Consider the following 18524-nt stretch of genomic DNA (forward strand, 5'->3'; position numbering starts at 1 on the left):
TTTTCATTTGATATGTAGGTACAATCTTAGATTTTCATAACATCGTAAACTGAGACATAATCTTGTCTAACATCTATATTTTACAAAATTATTTAAAAACCCCCTTTGAGGTTGATAATTAGTCATTTCGGACTGTCTCTTAACTTGGAAGCATTGCCTAGCAAAGTCAGCTTATTTGCCTATACCTATTCTTCAAGACTGAAAATTTAGTGTTCTCCCTCTCCCTCTCTCCCCCCTATCTTCTTCTCCCTCCCCCCCTTTGTGTTTGCATACTTGTGTGTATAGGCCAGAAGTCAACCCACATATCTTCCTCAGTTATTTTTCATCTACTTTTTTTGAGGCAATATCTCTCACTGAACCTAGGAGCTTGCTAATTTAGCTACACTGGCCAGCCAATGAGCTCTGAGGATTCACCTGTTCCGTCCTCCCCAACACTGGATTTATAGGGTTTGGGGATCTGAAGTCCAGTATTCACACTTGTAGCAAACACTTCACGGACTGAGTCATCTTCCCAGCCCTCACCCTTCTTGGTCTCTTAGAGAAGATAGTCCATTAACTACTACTTTGCCTATTTGTGTTCTAGATTCTGACCATCAGCCTACTTCTTTTTTATTTATTCTTTGGAGCCAGGGTCTTATGCTTTCCAGACTGGCCTCTAACTTGCTATGTAGAGGGTTGGACTTGTAACCCTCCTGTCTACTTTTTGAATGCTAGGACTGCAGGCAGGGTCACCAGGCCTCATGTATGCAGTGCTGAGAATTGAGCATAGGCCTTCATGCATGCTAGACAAGCACTCGGTTAACTCACCATATCACGAGCCCCTGTTGTTTTAACATATCCATAAAAGAAGCTTTAACATTTTGACCATTAAAGACTGTGATTCTGTGGAATTAATTACATTCAGAACGTTTTATCATCATCATCACTGTTCATTTCCAGAGATTTTTTTTCATCATCACAACAGAAGCTGCCCATTTGCTTAGGATTTTCAGTAGTAGTAAGCCATCCCTACTTTTCCAACCTTTGCCTCTTCCATTTTAAATGAAAAGGGGAGAGATTATATACATGAATTGCTGCTTTGTATGTGTCCTTTAAAAGACAAGTTTTTCTTTCTTTTTAATTCTAAAGCAAATATTTGTCTTGAATTTATAATTTTTTAGCAATTACATACTTTACTATGATGTATATTTTGAGAGACTCCAGTTATATTTGGGTTCTAGTACCAGAGAGGCTAGCAACCTTGATCTACTGTGGAAGGAGAGGGAGATGGATGTGGGTATTCACAGTACACTTTTCATGGATATTTTTAACCTGGTAGATAGCCCAGTATCTATCACCTTAGAAACTTGATTATACTGGTAGTTATACTCCTGAGTTACTTTTGTCTGACTCATGTCTAGTGTATATCCTCATGATTATCACTCTGGTTCTAGGAGCCTGACCTTGTATTTTCTGTAGCCACTCAGGGGGGAAAAGCCTCTGGTAATCCCTGTTTTTATAGACAGAAGTTCTGCATTTGAAATACCACCTTAATTTAAATAGGAAATATGCTCAGAGGTTTACTACAGATTCTGGTTAGTCCACTTGCCCCGCATCATGTTAGGCAAGAAAGAAACAGAGAACTCACCACAGCATGAACATAAAATGACATGTTCTACTGTGGTGGTTTGAATATGCTTGGCCCATGGGAAGTGGCACTGTTAAGGAGGTGTGGCCTTATTGGAGGACGTGTGTCATTGTATAGGGCTCCTCATGCTTAAGCTCCTCCCAGTGTGGAAGAGACCTTCTTCCTGGCTGCCTATACAGGAGGAGAAAAGTATCTCTCGGTTGCCTTTGGATCAGGATGTACTCTTGACTCTTCCAGCACCATGTCTGCTTGCACACTGCCTTGCTTCCTGCCATGATGATAATGGACTGAAGCTCTGAAACTGTAAGCCAGCCCCATTTAAATGCTGTCCCTTATAAGAGTTGCCTTGGTTATAGTTTCTCTTCACAGCAATGAAACCCAAGCTAAGATAACTACTATATCTCATGGATTATTCTTTAGGATCCTAATTTTGGTTCAACAGTGTTATATGAGAATTATGTTGATGAACAACACTAGATCATTTATTGTCACCCTTTGTATTGAGGGTATTGGATATTGGATATTAAAATTCTCTTGTTCTTGGGCATTTGCTGTTTTACAATATTGTCGTGTTATAATTATTGATGTAAATGTCTATCCACATGTATATCCTAATATTTCTACTTTTTTTTTCTCTAAAAATTCACAACTGTTATCAGGATTCAATGGCTCAAATCAGACCTCACATGTAGGAGGTCTTTGCTATGGTGCTATTGGTTGGTGGTTCAGATGGGTCTGAATGCTAGATTAGGGAATCTTTTTCAATTTGTAAAAGTATTGTTCCAGTGTCTTTTAAACTTAAAAGTTTCTGTTGAAGAACCCAATGTTGTCATTTCTGATCCTTTTTGGGCACCTTTCTCCCTACCGCTTCTTCTATCTTTGGACATTTTCAACATTTCTTTATTATAAAAATTGAGAAGGCGGTGGTGGCGCACGCCTTTAATCCCAGCACTGGGGTTTCATGATATTAATCTAAATGTTTATAACTTAGACTTCTTTATATGCTTGATACATTTCATAGTAATTTTTAAGAGACCTTATCTCAAAGCACATTATCCTTAATATTCTCATTTTTCTTCTTTTTTTTTTGATTTTTCGAGACAGGGTTTCTCTGTGAAGCCCTGGCTGTCCTGGAACTCACTCTGTAGACCAGGCTGGCCTCGAACTCAGAAATCTGTCTGCCTCTGCCTCCCGAGTGCTGGGATTAAAGGCCCAATTTGAGTACATTTGCTACTATTTCTTTCCTTTTCCCTTCCTTATCTTCCCACTCATTTACCTTTCATTCCTTCTCCTCTTTTTTCTCCTCCCCTCCCTACTTTCTGTCTTTCTTGCTTGCTGGGGATTGAATCCAGACTCTTAGGCGTGTTAGATAAGTGTTCTACCACGGAGCTACATTTTTGGCTTTAACTCTTTACTATTTCCTTCCTGCAGTTTTTATTGCTCCTTTTCCTCTTTCTCTTATTTTTTTCCTTCAGAAAATCTTTTTGTATGTTAGTTCTCCCAACTGATGGTCTAATTTACTTAATTTTTAAATCTCATTTTTATTATATTGGTTACACATAGCATGCACATGTGTAGGTCAAAGGACAACTTAGAGATTTCTTTCCTTCTACTGAGTATGAGTCCTGGGCGTTGAACTCACCCGTTAGGCCTGGTGGCAAATGCTTTTACCCTTGGAGAAACTTTTTGGCCTTAATTTCCTCTTTTAAGTGGGTACTTGTTATATTGCTGTGGCTTTTTTAATCTCTTGGGCTCAGGTTGGTCCTCTACTTTTTCCCCCATTAAAATATATATATATTTTTTTTTCCTTTTTGTTCTGCTGTTTCCTTTTTCTACTGTAGATGAATTTTAGTTAAAATGGGTTGAATTTGAGAAGTTTCATTCTTGTTTGCTGTTGCTTTTAAAATAATTTTGTTAGTCTGTCATGGATGAAATTATTTTATTTTATTTATTTTTTATTAGATATTTTCTTTATTTACATTTCAAATGTTAGGATGAAATTATTTTAATTATTAAGTTAATCAAATTTTCTTTTATGCTTTATCTCTACAAATTCTGTTTGTCTTAGTGTTTTATTATAGGTTTTCTTCAAAAGTGATCTGGTGTTCTGTTCATATTTAAACATAAGTTACTACAAAACTGGTCAGAAACCCTGCAGTCACATAGGTGGGACTCACCAGTTTGTGACTCAGTAAGACATCCATAGCGCTGTGAGTAAAGCTCTTAACTATCAGTGTTTTTCTCTGGGGCTTTTAATTTCTATAGTTAAGAACCATTACATTTTACCAGGGAGTTAGACTATGTTAAACCTCTCTCTTCAGACTCTTTAGACTTAGTGCCTAACTATGGAGGGGAGACGAAGTGTGGAATTACCTTTGGTGTCTATTTGTATAATCCATCTCAGTGTCCTTATTTATTCATACTTGCAAGGTTCCCTTTTTTGACAAGGTAACATTCATAGATTCTGGGAATTTAGAACTATACATCTTTCGGGAATTTATTCCACCTGTCCCATGGTTCAAATTCATGGTGTCTAAAACAGATACCACCTTCCTACCCAAACTCCTCTTCCAGAAAGGAGAATGAGTAATATTTTTTATCTAGTTGTAAAGGATACAAGTTTGTAGTAACCCTTGATACGTTTTCCTGTCTCCTGTCAGATCCAGTCTTTAAGTCCTCCTAGTTTAATGGTCTTGATACCTTCAGTATATATTTTCTTCCTACCCCTGTTAAAATCAGTTCACTCATTGCCTTTGAGCAATTTCTTACTTGGAATATTATAGAATTCTCCTAACTGGTCTCTTTCCCCTGTTTCTCTGAACATTAAACAAATAAAAGTATCCTGAGTTCATCCTAATATTTGAAAAGTAAATAAAGAAAATATCTAATAAAAAAAAGTAAAATAATTTCATCCATGACAGACTAACAAAATTATTTTAAAAGCAACAGCAAACAAGAATGAAACTTCTCAAATTCAACCCATTTTAGCTAAAATTCATCTACAGTAGAAAAAGGAAACAGCAGAACAAAAATAAAAATATATAATAAAAAAAAATGGAAAAAAAGTAGAGGACCAACCTGAGCCCAAGAGATTAAGCCCAAACCTAGTGTAAATCAGATATGGTGGTACACCACTATATTCCCAGTACTAGGGAGGTGGAGGCAGGAGGATCAGAAGTTCAAGGTCATTTTCAGCTACATAGTGTGAGTGCCAGGCCATCTTGGGTTCAATGAGACCTTGCCTTAAAAACTGACAGAGGCATCCACTTCTGGGCCTAGCAAACACAGAAGTGGATACTCAGAGTCAGCTATTGGATGGATCACAGGCCCCCCAATGGAGGAGCTAGAGAAAGCACCCAAGGAGCTAAAGGGCTCTGCAACCCTATAGATGGAACAACAATATGAACTAACCAGTTCCCCCCAGAGCTCGTGTTTCTAGCTGCATATGTATCAGAAAATGGCCTAGTCAGCCATCATTGGAAAGAGAGGCCCATTGGTCTTGCAAACTTTATATGCCTCAGTATAGGGGAATGCCAGGGCCAAGAAGTGGGAGTGGGTGGGTAGGGAAGTTGGGGGGAGGGTATGGGGGACTTTTGGGATAGCATTGGAAATGTAAATGAAGAAAATACCTAATAAAAAATATGCCTAAAAAAAAAAAAACCTGACAGAGGCAAATATGGCTTGCTGTGAAGACACACACTGCTGGGCCGCACGCCTTTAATCCCAGCACTTGGGAGGTAGAGGCAGGTGGATTTCTAAGTTCGAGGCCAGCCTGGTCTTCAAAATGAGTTCCAGGACAGCCAAGGCTATACAGAGAAACCCTGTCTCGAAAAGCCAAAAAACAAACAAACACCCCCCCCCCCAAAAAAAAGACACACATTATAGTTGTAACTATGTGGAACATTGAGGTGAGATCTCTTGAGCTCTAGAGTTTGAGGCCAGCCTGAACATACAGTAAGACCACCAACTCTAAAACAGTGACAGAAGCAAGTTGGGAGGCTTCCTCTTCCTTTAAATCCAATGGGTTTATCCCTCCCCTCCCCTCCCCTCCAGTCCCCTCCCCTCCCCTCCCGTCCCCTCCCCTCCCCTCCCCTCCCGTCCCCTCCCCTCCCCTCCCCTCTCCCCCCCTCCTCTCCCCCTCTTTTCTTTTCTTTTCTTTTCTCTTCTCTTCTCTTCTCTTCTCTTCTCTTCTCTTCTCTTCTCTTCTCTTCTCTTCTCTTCTCTTCTCTTCTCTTTTCTTTTCTTTTCTTTTCTTTTCTTTTTTCTTTCCCTTCCCCTTCCCCTTCTTTCTTCCTTCCTTCCTTCCTTCCTTCCTTCCTTCCTTCCTTCCTTCCTTCCTCTCTCTCTCTCTCTCTCTCTTTCTTTCTTTCTTTCTTTTCTACCTTCCCCTTCCTTCTTTCCTTCCTTCCTCCCATTCATTTGAGACAGGGTTTCTCTGTGTATCCCTGACTGTTCTTGAACTCACTCTGTAGACCAGGCTGGCCTCAAACTCAGAGCTAGTGCTAGTAGTTCTTAGATTTTTTTTTTCTCCCTCTTTAAACTTGTTCTCAGATTTTAGCTTAATGTTACTTTAAAGGACATTTTATACTCTGTATTACAGTTTCCCATTTTCTATTTTGAAGACCTCACAATTTACAATTAAATGTTTTAGTCTTTCTCCACTAGATTATAAGCTTTCAGGAGTCAGGAATAGGTTTGGTTTGTTGTATGTGTGTTGAGGACAGTCCTGGTATATGATATAAATTTATAGTAAATGAGTGATTTGGGCTTTTTAATAATTCTTATTCTTTGTTTAAGGTTATATAAATCTACTTCTTAGTCTGTTTTCTGTTGCTATCACAAACTGGCAAAGGCCAGGTACTTCATAAAGACAGAAGGTTTTAGTTCATTGTTCTGGGGATTCAAGGGGATGCATGTCCCTGGCATACATTTGGCTCCATTCTAGGTGAGTATGAGTGGCCATGTGGCAGAAGGGTTCCAAAGGGGCACCAGCTCATTTTTAGCACTCTGTTAGGAATGTTCTGTGGCCTGTGTCAACTTTCTGTGACTATGGTACTTTCTTTATGAGGTGATACCCAGTGTCCTAATTATCTCCTCCGCAACACCACACTAAGACTGAGCTTTCAGCATCCTTTGGGGGACAAACAAGCCTCAAAGTATTTGATGACTATTGTGTTCTCTTTTGATCTTTTATCAATATTCAAAATACACTTAATTGGTACTTCTCCTTACAAGTCTGATTTGCAAGTATCTAATCACCATAATTATTCTCTTTTGGGTGTAATGTAGTTGTAGATTATTTTTCTTTTTTAGTTCTCCCGCCCCCTTTAAGTCCAGGTCAGGCTATAATATGCCAGTGTCATCTGTGCCACCAAAAAGACCATTACAGAGAATGCAAATATGGTGGCTAGAAACAGATGTTTTCCTTCTATGATAGCCCACAGTTTAGCACCATTGCTTTACATTATCCATCATCTTAGTTCCTGCTGGCTCTAAGTTTGGCCATCCCTTCCTTATTGTATGCTTGGATGAGTCTGGCTCTATAGCAAAGAAAGAGGAAATGAAGGGCAAAATGGTTCCTTAGGAAAATTGCATTTTTAACTTGCCGTCCTATTGGCTATAACTTAATCACAGGGTATACTTAGTTGCCAGGGATCCTAGCTCACTGGCCATATGCCCAGGAAATTCTCACTAAAAAGAAGAAAGACAGAATACTTAGGAATAATTAGTGGTTTGCTTTTTGGCATCAGATTTACTCAGTTGGTACATGTTACTGTGCTTATAAATGCTGTTCACAGTCTGGCTTGTGTTACTAATTATTTAAATAACTAACAAAAAATTACATTTATTAGAAGTTAATGCAAGTGACAGTGTTGATCAGTAGTTCTTCTTTTTTCACTCTCTTTGCCAGAGTATAATGGTTGATTACTGTGTTTCTACCCTTAACATACATAAATTCAACAAGTATTTACATGAGGCATGTTGCATTGCAGATACACTGCAGTGAATAGTAGACTTAATATTTAAACATGTTGCCTGTTTTCTCCTATGAGTGCTTTAATTGGGGGTAGGTAAACTTTTTCTCTTTTGTTTTTTGAATTAGGGTTTTTCTTTGTAGCCCTGGCTGTCTTAGAACTTACTCTGTAGAGCAGGCTGGCCTTGCACTCAAAAATCTATCTGCCTTTATCTATCTTTAGTATTTGGAACTAGAAGCATTCACCACCATGCCCAGCTGGTAAACTTTTTTCTACTAAGAACTGCATAGTATTTTAGGACCATACTGCTTCTATTTAAATTGGGGTATATAAACTTTTAATACAAAGACTGCATAGGATCTGCCTCTATCTCAAGTACATACTGCTTCATTCTGCCATTGTGTGTAAGTAGAAATGAATGGGTAGGAGGATTTCCAGTCCAATTTGGCAATCCTGAGTGGTCTGTTAGAGATGTTGTGTCTAGTCAAATTAACAGCTTATGTTTCTTTCCTTATCAACCATTTGTTAACTTTTAAACCAGTGTTTTAGTAAAGATGCATTCTGGATAATTTTTCTTCTTTTTTTCAAACCTAATATTCTTGGCCATTGTTTGAAATGTTAAAAGTTATTGTTGTTGTCTTTCACTGTGGCTTAGTTGCTTTCTTTTTCCTCTTTCTCTGTGTGGTCCTCCTGTCTCAGCTGTTTTTTTTTTTTTTTGTTTGACAGTTTATTTACTTGTCTTTACTCAAATATTTGTAACATTTTAATTTTTGGACCTTTGTTTCTCTATAGTTTTTTAAGTCTTAGTAACTTTAAAATTAGACTTTCTAGATAATATCGGTCAGTGGTTTTACCTGTATGTATGTTTGTGCGCCATTATGTGTGCTTGATGCCTGAATAGGCCGGAAATGGGTGTCACATCCCCATTACAGAGAGTTACAAAGAGTTGTAACCTGCCATGTCAGGGCTAGGAATCAAATATGGGTCCTCTGGAAGAACAGCCAGGACTCTTAATCACTGATTCATCTCTTCAGATTATTTTTTAAATATTTACCTCTATTTTGTAATTATCTTAAACATAAAATAATAACATGAGATATGAATACTTTTATTTAAAAGTTTTTGCAATTAAAATATAATTACATCATTTTCCCCTTTTTCTTTCCTTTCTCCAACACTTCCCCTTTGCTGTATCTTAAATTCATGGCCTCTGATTTACATATAAATACGTGTGCTCGTGTGAGCGCGCATACACACACATATTCTTAAATATATAAATGCAACCTGCTCAGTTCATATTAATGTTTTGTGTGTGTTTGTGTGTGTGTTTTCAGGTTTGACCACTTGGTATTGGATAACCAAGTGGGGAATCTTCCCTGGGAAAGTTGTTTTCTTCTGCTGTCAGCATTCTTTGTTTCCTGTAGTCCTCTGGTGTAGGGTTTAGATTCTTTCCTTCCATGTTAGCCTTTAGTATTGTCCTTGTTCAGGTCTTAGCTAGGTAGCCATGTTGGTAATGTCTCATAAGTGTAGCTTCTCTGACATTTCTAGGAGGCACATTACCACAGCAAACTTCCCCTTCTTTCCTTTCCTTCTTCTGCTATGATCCTGGAGCCTTAAGTGCAAGAGTTGTGTTGTTGGAGCTGAGCACCAGCGTTGTCACTTGTTTTTTGCATTTTAATTGGTTATGGTTTTCTAGAATGTTCTTCATCTGTTGCATGGAGACATTGCATGGAGATAAGAATAAGAATAAAGATATTTAGAATGCATTTAGGGATTATGCTGGTTTAGTAAAGTGGTTTTTGTAGGTTCTCCTCCATGAGCCATGCTTTCATTAGCCCCATAAAGTTGGCTAGGTATCTAGTATGAGGTATGATTTTCCTCCTTTTGAACAGGCCTTAATTCCAACTAGAGAGTTGATTGAAGTGGAAGGAAGTTTCTGGATATGTGAGGTGATACAGACTCACTTGGTGTTTTGCTGAGGCAAGATCCGTGGGAGGACATGTGCTGTTTGGAGAAAGTATAAATAGGACCCAATGGACAATAAATGGGGCATTTGTATAGCTAGCTTTGCAACACTTTGTTGGTCTTCCATTGTTTTCATCTTTGCTGATCTTCACGTTGTTGAGAGAGGCACAGCAGAGAACTTCTGGTGGCCTGGCTGGTCCTGGTCGCTCCAAATGACTCATGCCATTTAGTGGATGCTTGGCAGTTTCTGCTGGATCATGCTACTGCTGCTGATTTGTGTTTGTTATTCTGACACTACTGAACTGAACTACTGGTATTCTGACAAACGGAGATTGCAATCACCCCAAGGAACTACTTTACTTCTAAACAGGTCCACACCCCCTTGTTCTATTTACCATATTTTCCCCCTATCTTTGGGCGATGGGCTAAAAGGGGAGTCAAAACATTTAAAAACCCTTATTAAAAATAAGTTTTAAGAAGTCTAAGCCTACAGTTGATGGTTACTGACAAGATATATGTGCCACTATTGTGCCATTATGGATTTTGGGCCATACTGGTTATTGTAATTTAGAGGTGTCATAACCAGGTAGGACTGTTTGTTGCTTCCCTTCCTTGGAATCTTCCATGGAGCCTTCTGGAAGGGATGAGTCTCTCAGGTATGGTGTATCTCTGACTCTCTAGGACCTATTACTAGAGTACAGTCCAGCCATAAGAATTTAGCTTCTACCTCTGGGAGGCAACTAAGGGCAACAACAATAGCTTATAATGTTTTAGGAATCTTTTAAACAGTGATGACTAGCAAATCAGAAGGAATCTTGCCTGATATTTGGGTTTTTGTTACATAGTTTATGGCTCTTGAAAGCAGCATCGTCAGCCCAGATGGAAATTTTAATTTAAATTATATATGTAAACATACATATTAGTATGTTAGTAGTAATATTATATATTATGTTATCAGAATATATTAGCACATATAAATTCTATGTAATTTTAGGCAGATAGACAATAATGTCTTATGAGTTTTCCAGACATCCTTACTGTTATTTTACCCATCTCCCTCCATCTGTATTTATCTTTCTTCCTGTCCCTAATTGAAGCACTCGTTTTCCCATTTCCCCTTCAAATCACTTTTACCTTGGTATGCAGAGCTCTATTGTCTCCTCCCCAATCTAAGTTTTATTTTCCTGACTTCTGTAGTTACTTGAGGTTATGTATGTGTCTTAGTCTGTGTTCCATTGCTGTGAAGAGATGCCATGACCACAGCAATTCTTATAAAAGAAAGCATGACTTGCTTATAGTTTCAGAAATTTATTCTTACCATGGTGGGGAGCATGGAAGCATGAAGGCATTCATGGTTCTGGAGAAGTTGTTGAGATTTGTTAGTCTCGATCCTCAGGCAGCAGGGATCACGCAGACACAGACAGACAGACAGACAGGCACACACCAGACACATAGACAGTCAGACAGACACACCCCAGGCACCCTGGCCCTCCCAAGTGGCTGAACTCGCGGATGGCTGAACATTCAAGTAATATTTGCCTATAGGGGCGGTTCTTATTCAGACTACGCATATCTGAACATTTGAAACTAGAAACCACGAATGAGAGACTCTTTCTGGGTCTGGGTTACCTCATTCACTGTACATTTTCTAGTTCTATCCATTTACCTACAAATTTCATGATTTAGTATTCCACTTTTCTTTACAGCTGAAGAGTGTTCCATAGTGTGTATATACCACATTTGCATTATCCATTCATCAGTGGAGGGACGGTTAAGTAGTTTCTATCCTTAACTATTGTAAACAGAGTGACAGTGAGTATGTCTGAGTAAGTATCTGTGGTGTAGGATATCTAGTTTTTTAGGTATATAATAATGGAGTGTTCTAGCTAGGTCATATGATACATTCAATTTTAGTTTTTGCAGATTCTCGAAACTGATTTCCATAGTGGCTGCCAGTTTGCAATCCCATCAACAATAAATGAGGGTTCCCTCTTTCTTACATTCTCTCCAGCATTTGTTGCTGGTTGTTGTGTTAATGTTTGCCATGTTGACTTGGGTAAGAAAAAGTCTCAAAGTTGTTTTGATTTGCATTTTCTTAACTGTTAGGTACAATGAACATTTTTTTGAGATTTTTTTTTAAAGCCATTTTTATTCTTTTAAGAACTCAGTTCAGAGATTCCAAGGCCATGTTTTAAATGGGTCTTTTATTTTTACTCTATTTTATTTTTTTAGTTCAGCTGGCAACATTCTTTCCTATTCTGTAAGGTTGCTCTTCATTAGATTGTTTCTTTAGCTGTGCAGAAGCTATGCAGAGGTCCTATTTGTCACTTGTTGGTCTCAGTTTCTGGGCAACTCATGTCCAGTTTAGAGTGTTCTTCCTTATACCTATATCCTGTAGGTGCTGCCTGTATTCTCTTGTAGCAGTGTAGGCACTTCAGGTTTCATATTTAGGTCTTTGCTTCATTTGAAGCTAGTTTTGTGCAAGTTGATAGATACAGATCTAACTTAATTCTCCTACATCTGGTATTCCCAATACCATTTATTGAAAATGCTGTCTTTTCTCCAGTATAAGTTTTTGGCAATGTTGTTGAATTATCAGATGATTGTAGATCTATGTACTCATGTTTGGGTCTTTGTTTTGTTCCATTGGTCTACATTCCTGTTTCTGTGCTGGCACCATGCTGTGGAATGGTGAGCCCTCCAGCATTGTTCTTTTTGCTTAGGATTGTTTTGCTTATCCAGAGTCCTTTGTGGTTCCATTTAATTTTAGGAGTGTTTCAAGTTTTGTGAAGAATGAGACAGGGATTTTGATGGGATTGTATTGAATCTGTAAATGGCTTTTGACAGGATGTTCATTTTCATAGTATCTTTCTCTACTTTTCCTTCACGGGTTTAAAGTTTACATTGTGTAGGTCCTGTACTTCCTTGGTTAGGTTTATTCCTAGATATTTTCATTTCCTTGAGGCTGTTGTGAATGGGAGTGGGGCCATGATCTTTTCCTCTGTATGTTATTGGTGTATAGAAGAATTATTAATTTTTGAAAGTTGATTATGATTCCTGCCACATTGCTAAAATGATCGATTATTTCTAGAAGTTTTATGGTAGAAATTTTAGGATCTCTTACGCCTGCTATCACGTCATCTGCAAACAGGGACAGATTTCTTTCCTTTTCTGTTTTGTCTCCCTTTAATTTCATTCTCTTGGCTTATTATTGTTCCAGCTAGTCCTTTGAGCAAAAATAATGTGTTTTCTTGGGCATCACTTAGGTATCTTTTATTATTTTTTTAAAAGTTCATTGAGCTGTTTCTTTTTGTCTTCTTTAAATCCTTGAATTTTTTAAAAAAAAGATTTATTTTATGTGAATACACTGTAGCTGTCTTCAGACACACCAGAAGAGGGCATCAGATCCCTTATAGATGGTTGTGAGCCATCATGTGGTTGCTGGGAATTGAACTCAGGACCTCTGGAAGAGTAGTCAGTGCTCTTAACCGCTGAGCCATCTCTCCAGTCCAAATCCTTGAATTTTTAAAATTTAAACTTGGTCTTTTAAATTCTGTGTCCTGGTGTTCATCTAAAAATTTTTCATTGGTAAACATTTCTACAGGACTGGTGGATTTTGGTGGGAGGGAAGAAATACTGTCTTGATCTTTAATATTGTTTGTACTTTTGCTGTGAGATCTGAGCATGTAGACTTCAGAGCATGTTGGAGCAGAACACAGGATATATAGGTAAGATTGGTCCTAAAGGTGGGTGTGGCTTAGGAGGCATGAAGTCAGATGCACAAGGGGATTTGGGGAGCATCCAGGATGTGTGTCTTGGTTCAAGTCTGGATTTGGGGGTAAATCTGGGGTTTGGGAAAAGTGCATAGGGGGGAGGATCAGGTGGATATTTACCTGGCAAGACCCTGGTGCAAGATGTGCAGGATCTGGCTGGGCAGACAGGTTTGAATATATCTTATGAAGGGCCTGGGGGATTATGTGAGCAGGGTATGTCCTGATCAGAACCTGGAGGCTGAGGGCCCAGTAAGTAAGGGTGGCCAGACTAGGCTGGAATACTGGATATGCAGGTCTAGGTACTGGGGCTTGCTGAGGGTGCAACAAGGGGAGGACCAGGCAGACTCATCTGGATAGACCCTGATGGAAGATCTATCTGAGCAAGGAGGTTGAGATGTCTTTAATTTTTTGTTAAATGCTGGGATTGAACCCAGGACCTCACATATGCCAGTAAAGTGTTCTTATCTCTGAGCTATATTCCCAAACCCGTATTGTTACGGGTTATCTTAATCTAGTTATAACTTCAAATCCAATTTGCCCAAGACCTGTGATTTTCATAGACTTGATTTCTTTACATGGAAACCTGTTTAGATCTGTCTTCTCATTGACCTAGTTACCTAGATGGTTAAGTTAAAATTATAATGGTCAACAATAACAACATGCAAAAATTGGAAGTGAACAAAGATTAAAGTGTGTGTGTGTGTGTTAAAATGTGGCAAATCATATAGTTCTTTTGGAATAATCGTTCAGAAGGCACTTGATCAGCCATGAAGAGTTTGAGCTTAATGGAACTATGAAGCATTTAGAAAAGGGAAGTTGAATGGTGAAGTGTTTTTTTCCTTAGGAGATCCTTCTGCAAGATGGCTCTTGGGAAACCTTCTTGTCAGGAAACCTTCTTGTCAGGACTGTGATTCTGAGATATTTTGCATTTAGATAAGAAATGATTATTTCTTACATTAAGGCACTACTTAGAGGGATAAAATTTGTTATTTAAGGGATGAGGAAAAGGTTTATAAATTTCTAATAAGGGAATTGAGAAAATGATTAGCACTGCCTTGTGAAGCAAATACAAAAGTCCCACAACAATAAATAAGCTTAGGAGTAGAGAAGAAGCTGAGAAGAAACTGTGCTCGGTGTCATAGACCCTGTGCATGGTGTCATAGGCCCTGAGCTCGGTGTCATAGGCCCTGTGCATGGTGTCATAGGCCCTGAGCTTGGTGTCATAGGCCCTGAGCTTGGTGTCATAGGCCCTGAGCTTGGTGTCATAGGCCCTGTGCTCGGTGTCATAGGCCCTGTGCATGGTGTGATAGGCCCTGAGCTTGGTGTCGTAGGCCCTGAGCTTGGTGTCATAGGCCCTGAGCTTGGTGTCATAGGCTCTGTGCTCGGTGTCATAGGCCTGCATTTGCATGTCTACAGCTTGGCTGAGAGAAGTCGTACTTACAGACTCTCTGAGGGACAATTTCCATATAGAGAATTAGATACAGAATGCAGAGAGTATGTGTAATAAATTCACATTATAATTTGAAACACCCATAGATAATATGTTGAATGAGAAATAGGCCAACTCTGCAACTAGAGGAAGGTGCCTGGAAGAAAACTAAGACAACCGATGACTAGAAAACATTTCTCATTTATCTGTAGGCTGTCATTACTGATTTGTTTTGGGTTGCATTGACATGAAAAGTCAATAAAAAGTGAGGTGAATTGATAAACACAGGAATTAGAAACCGACACTAAAGTATGTACTTGAATTGTATAGCATGTTTGTTTAACTTGTTAACGGTTATGCCACTAAATAAAAATCTTAACGATTTGGCTGTTATTTGAAGACAGTATTAGTCTGTCTTCACAAAAGTGTAAACCTTATAAGGTGTGAAGCTCCTAATAAGGCAAGAAGCTTTTCTGTGTGGATGAAAATAAACTTTGTTGAGTTCCCTTCTGCCTTTCTCTCCTCCATCCTCCCTTTACCTTTTCTTTCTTTCTCTTTTCAAACAAGAAGAGGCACTTTATTTTTATCCATGTCACATCAATTAGCTTTCTATATTTTTTGAGCTGCTTGTAAATTGGGTGCTATTAATATTGTGATATTTGAATTAAGTAAATTTAAGAGTAGTGCAATAGCTTGATATCTGTCTTAGAGTCAAGTTAAGCTGAGGAGTATATAGTGGGCATGAAGGGTTACTGAGGCTATGGTAGTCTTTGCCCTGCCAGTTTTACTGTTTATTCTGTCTTTTCAAAATAAAAAGTGTTTTTAAAATTAAATAATTATTAAAGAAATCTTTCTTAATGCTTTTCTTTGAGGTAGTGAACTAGTGGGCAGACTTACACATTGAAATATTTGTTTGTGGCTGATATCACAATGTTTGGGTGACTGGTTAACTTTGTCCAATGAACTGACCATTGAACCCTTAGTATGTAGATGGAATACTAATACTAGAAACAATTCTCAGTTCTCCTTTATAGTGCACTTCAAACCTTTCCCCTCTCTTTCATTGCATCTCAGGTCAACAGGACATATTGCTGTGGTACCTACCGAGCAGGTCCTATGCGGCAGATAAGTCTTGTTGGAGCAGTAGATGAAGAAGTTGGTGATTATTTCCCAGAGTTCCTAGATATGCTAGAAGAATCACCATTTCTGAAAGTGAGTGTTTCTTTAGACTATTAACCTTTTTTCAGTAGACACTTCCAGTATTATTTCAGTATATCATTATTTCAGAGACACATACAATTAGAGTACTCAGTTAATCTTGCTTACTAAAATTAAATTTTATATGCTAGTTCGTATAGAAATGTTTAGAAAAGTATTGTTATTGACTATTTCAGTTATTTTTTTAACATGTTACTCTGCAATATGGCTTTTATTTCTTCATATACACATGTGAAATGGCTTTTAGTATTTTTATTTGGATGGGAGATAATATGTAAACAGTCTAAAATCTTTTAAATGTAACTTAATTTCTTTGGTTTCTAGATGACTTTGCCCTGGGGTACACTTTCCAGCCTCCAGCTACAATGTAGGTCTCAGAGCGATGACGGGCCTATAATGTGGGTGAGGCCAGGAGAACAGATGATCCCTACAGCAGATATGCCAAAGTCACCCTTCAAAAGACGACGGTAAAAGTTAATTGTGCTCAAATCAGCAAAATCACTCTCTTTAGTAGATGGTTTATAAAAATGATTGATACCTGAGTTTGGTTTTGAAGCTTGTCTAGATTTTTGAAGCATTCCTTTAGGTAAAAATTTATGTTGTCAGTTGCCTAGTTTAGATAACCTATTATATGGTCAGTAGTATCCTGAAAAAATGATTTTTCTTAAAACTTTTATCTTCTAACTGTCTGTAGGATAAACTATCATTCTCCTTAGTGTGGTCTATACAAAACTTTTATCCTATAGTACCTTTGAGTCAGCTTTCAGTCTTTCCTAGCTACTAAATTCTATTTCCAAACTATTGTCTCCTATTGCTTTTTGCTCTTGCACTGTATTTTTTTTTAAGATTTATTTATTTGTTTCATGTATGTGGGTACACTGTCGCTGTCATAAGACACACCGTAAGGTGGCATCAGATGTGGTTGTGAGCCACCATGTGATTGCTGGGATTTGAACTCAGGACCTTTGGGAGAGCAGTCAGTGCTCTTAACCGCTGAGCCATCTCTCCAGCCCATAATTTTATTTGGAATGCCCCATCTCCCACCTTCCTCTTTGCCTAGGAGGTTTTTAGTAAAGCTTCCAAACTTACCTTAAATCATCTTTGTGGAGTGTAGAACAAGTTAATTGGTTCTATCTCTGGCCTTACAACATGGTTCCTTGATCTTTTTACTATTTTTGTTTCTTAATACATTTTGGCCTCCCTGAGACTCGGGACTGTTTTAATTATATCTTATTATGACACAGTAGGAAAACATGATTTGCTGAGAAGCATGTACTATTTTGCTATTGTATAAAATTGTGATAATGTGATAAATCAGATGCTACTTTCTCTTTCATACACATAAAACAAATAAAGATTTCATTTTAGAAAATGCTGTTCAATGAGACTGAAAATGGAAATAGCAATTTAAAATTAAGCTGGGCATGGTGTTATACACCTTTAATCCAGGAGCTTCAGAGGCGAGGGAGGCGGATCTCTGGGTTTGAGGCCACTCTGGTCTACACAGTGTAAGTTCCATGCTATTAGGGCTACATATTGAAATCTTGTCTCAAAATAAATAATTAAAAAAAGAAACAGTTAAGAGCTCAAAAGGGAGTTTTAGTGGATTAGTTTCAACTTGAGCTTAAAACTCACAGGAGAATGCTACTTAAGCTAACATAGCCTCAGGTACTTAAGACATCCATGAAAACCCTCACTTAAAAACTATATGGGATTTGAGGATGTGACTCAATCGATAGAATACTTGCTCAGCATGTATTTTCTTTTCTTTTTTCTCTTTATATGTGTGTTGTACTAGTATGGTATTTGTACGTGTACTTGTGGATGTATGCACATGTGTTGTACGAGTATGGTATTTGTACGTGTACTTGTGGATGTATGCACATGTGTTGTACGAGTATGGTATTTGTACGTGTACTTGTGGATGTATGCACATGTGTTGTACGAGTATGGTATTTGTACGTGTACTTGTGGATGTATGTACATGTGTTGTACGAGTATGGTATTTGTACGTGTACTTGTGGGTGTATGCACATGTGTTGTAAGAGTATGGTATTTGTAAGTGTACTTGTGGATGTATGCACATGTGTTGTACGAGTATGGTATTTGTACGTGTACTTGTGGATGTATGCACATGTGTTGTACGAGTATGGTATTTGTACGTGTACTTGTGGGTGTATGCACATGTGTTGTACGAGTATGGTATTTTTACGTGTACTTGTGGATGTATGCACATGTGTTATACGAGTATGGTATTTGTACGTGTACTTGTGGGTGTATGCACATGTGTTGTACAAGTATGGTATTTGTACGTGTACTTGTGGATGTATGCACATGTGTTGTACGAGTATGGTATTTGTACGTGTACTTGTGGGTGTATGCACATGTGTTGTAAGAGTATGGTATTTGTAAGTGTACTTGTGGATGTATGCACATGTGTTGTACGAGTATGGTATTTGTACGTGTACTTGTGGGTGTATGCACATGTGTATGAGCATTGGCGACAGGAGAATGTATAATGCCCTGTTTTATTTATT

General features: G+C 38.2%; 1 protein-coding gene across 6 annotated transcripts in view; it reads left to right on the forward strand.

Moving 5' to 3' along the window:
• The window catches only part of Rsbn1 (rosbin, round spermatid basic protein 1), a 52549-nt gene that overhangs the window by 23704 nt on the left and 10321 nt on the right, over nucleotides 1–18524 (forward strand). For all 6 annotated transcript variants that reach the window (XR_001783685.2, XR_003954314.1, NM_172684.3 and 3 more), the window contains 2 exons: nucleotides 15844–15981; nucleotides 16312–16454. Coding sequence is in view for 4 of the 6 variants with exons in the window: in NM_172684.3 (NP_766272.2) it covers nucleotides 15844–15981; nucleotides 16312–16454 (281 nt within the window). In the remaining 2 variants the exon portion in view is untranslated. The remainder of the gene's footprint in view (nucleotides 1–15843; nucleotides 15982–16311; nucleotides 16455–18524) is intronic.

Source organism: Mus musculus, chromosome 3, assembly GCF_000001635.26.
Source record: "Mus musculus strain C57BL/6J chromosome 3, GRCm38.p6 C57BL/6J".
Taxonomy (NCBI): Eukaryota; Metazoa; Chordata; class Mammalia; order Rodentia; family Muridae; genus Mus; species Mus musculus.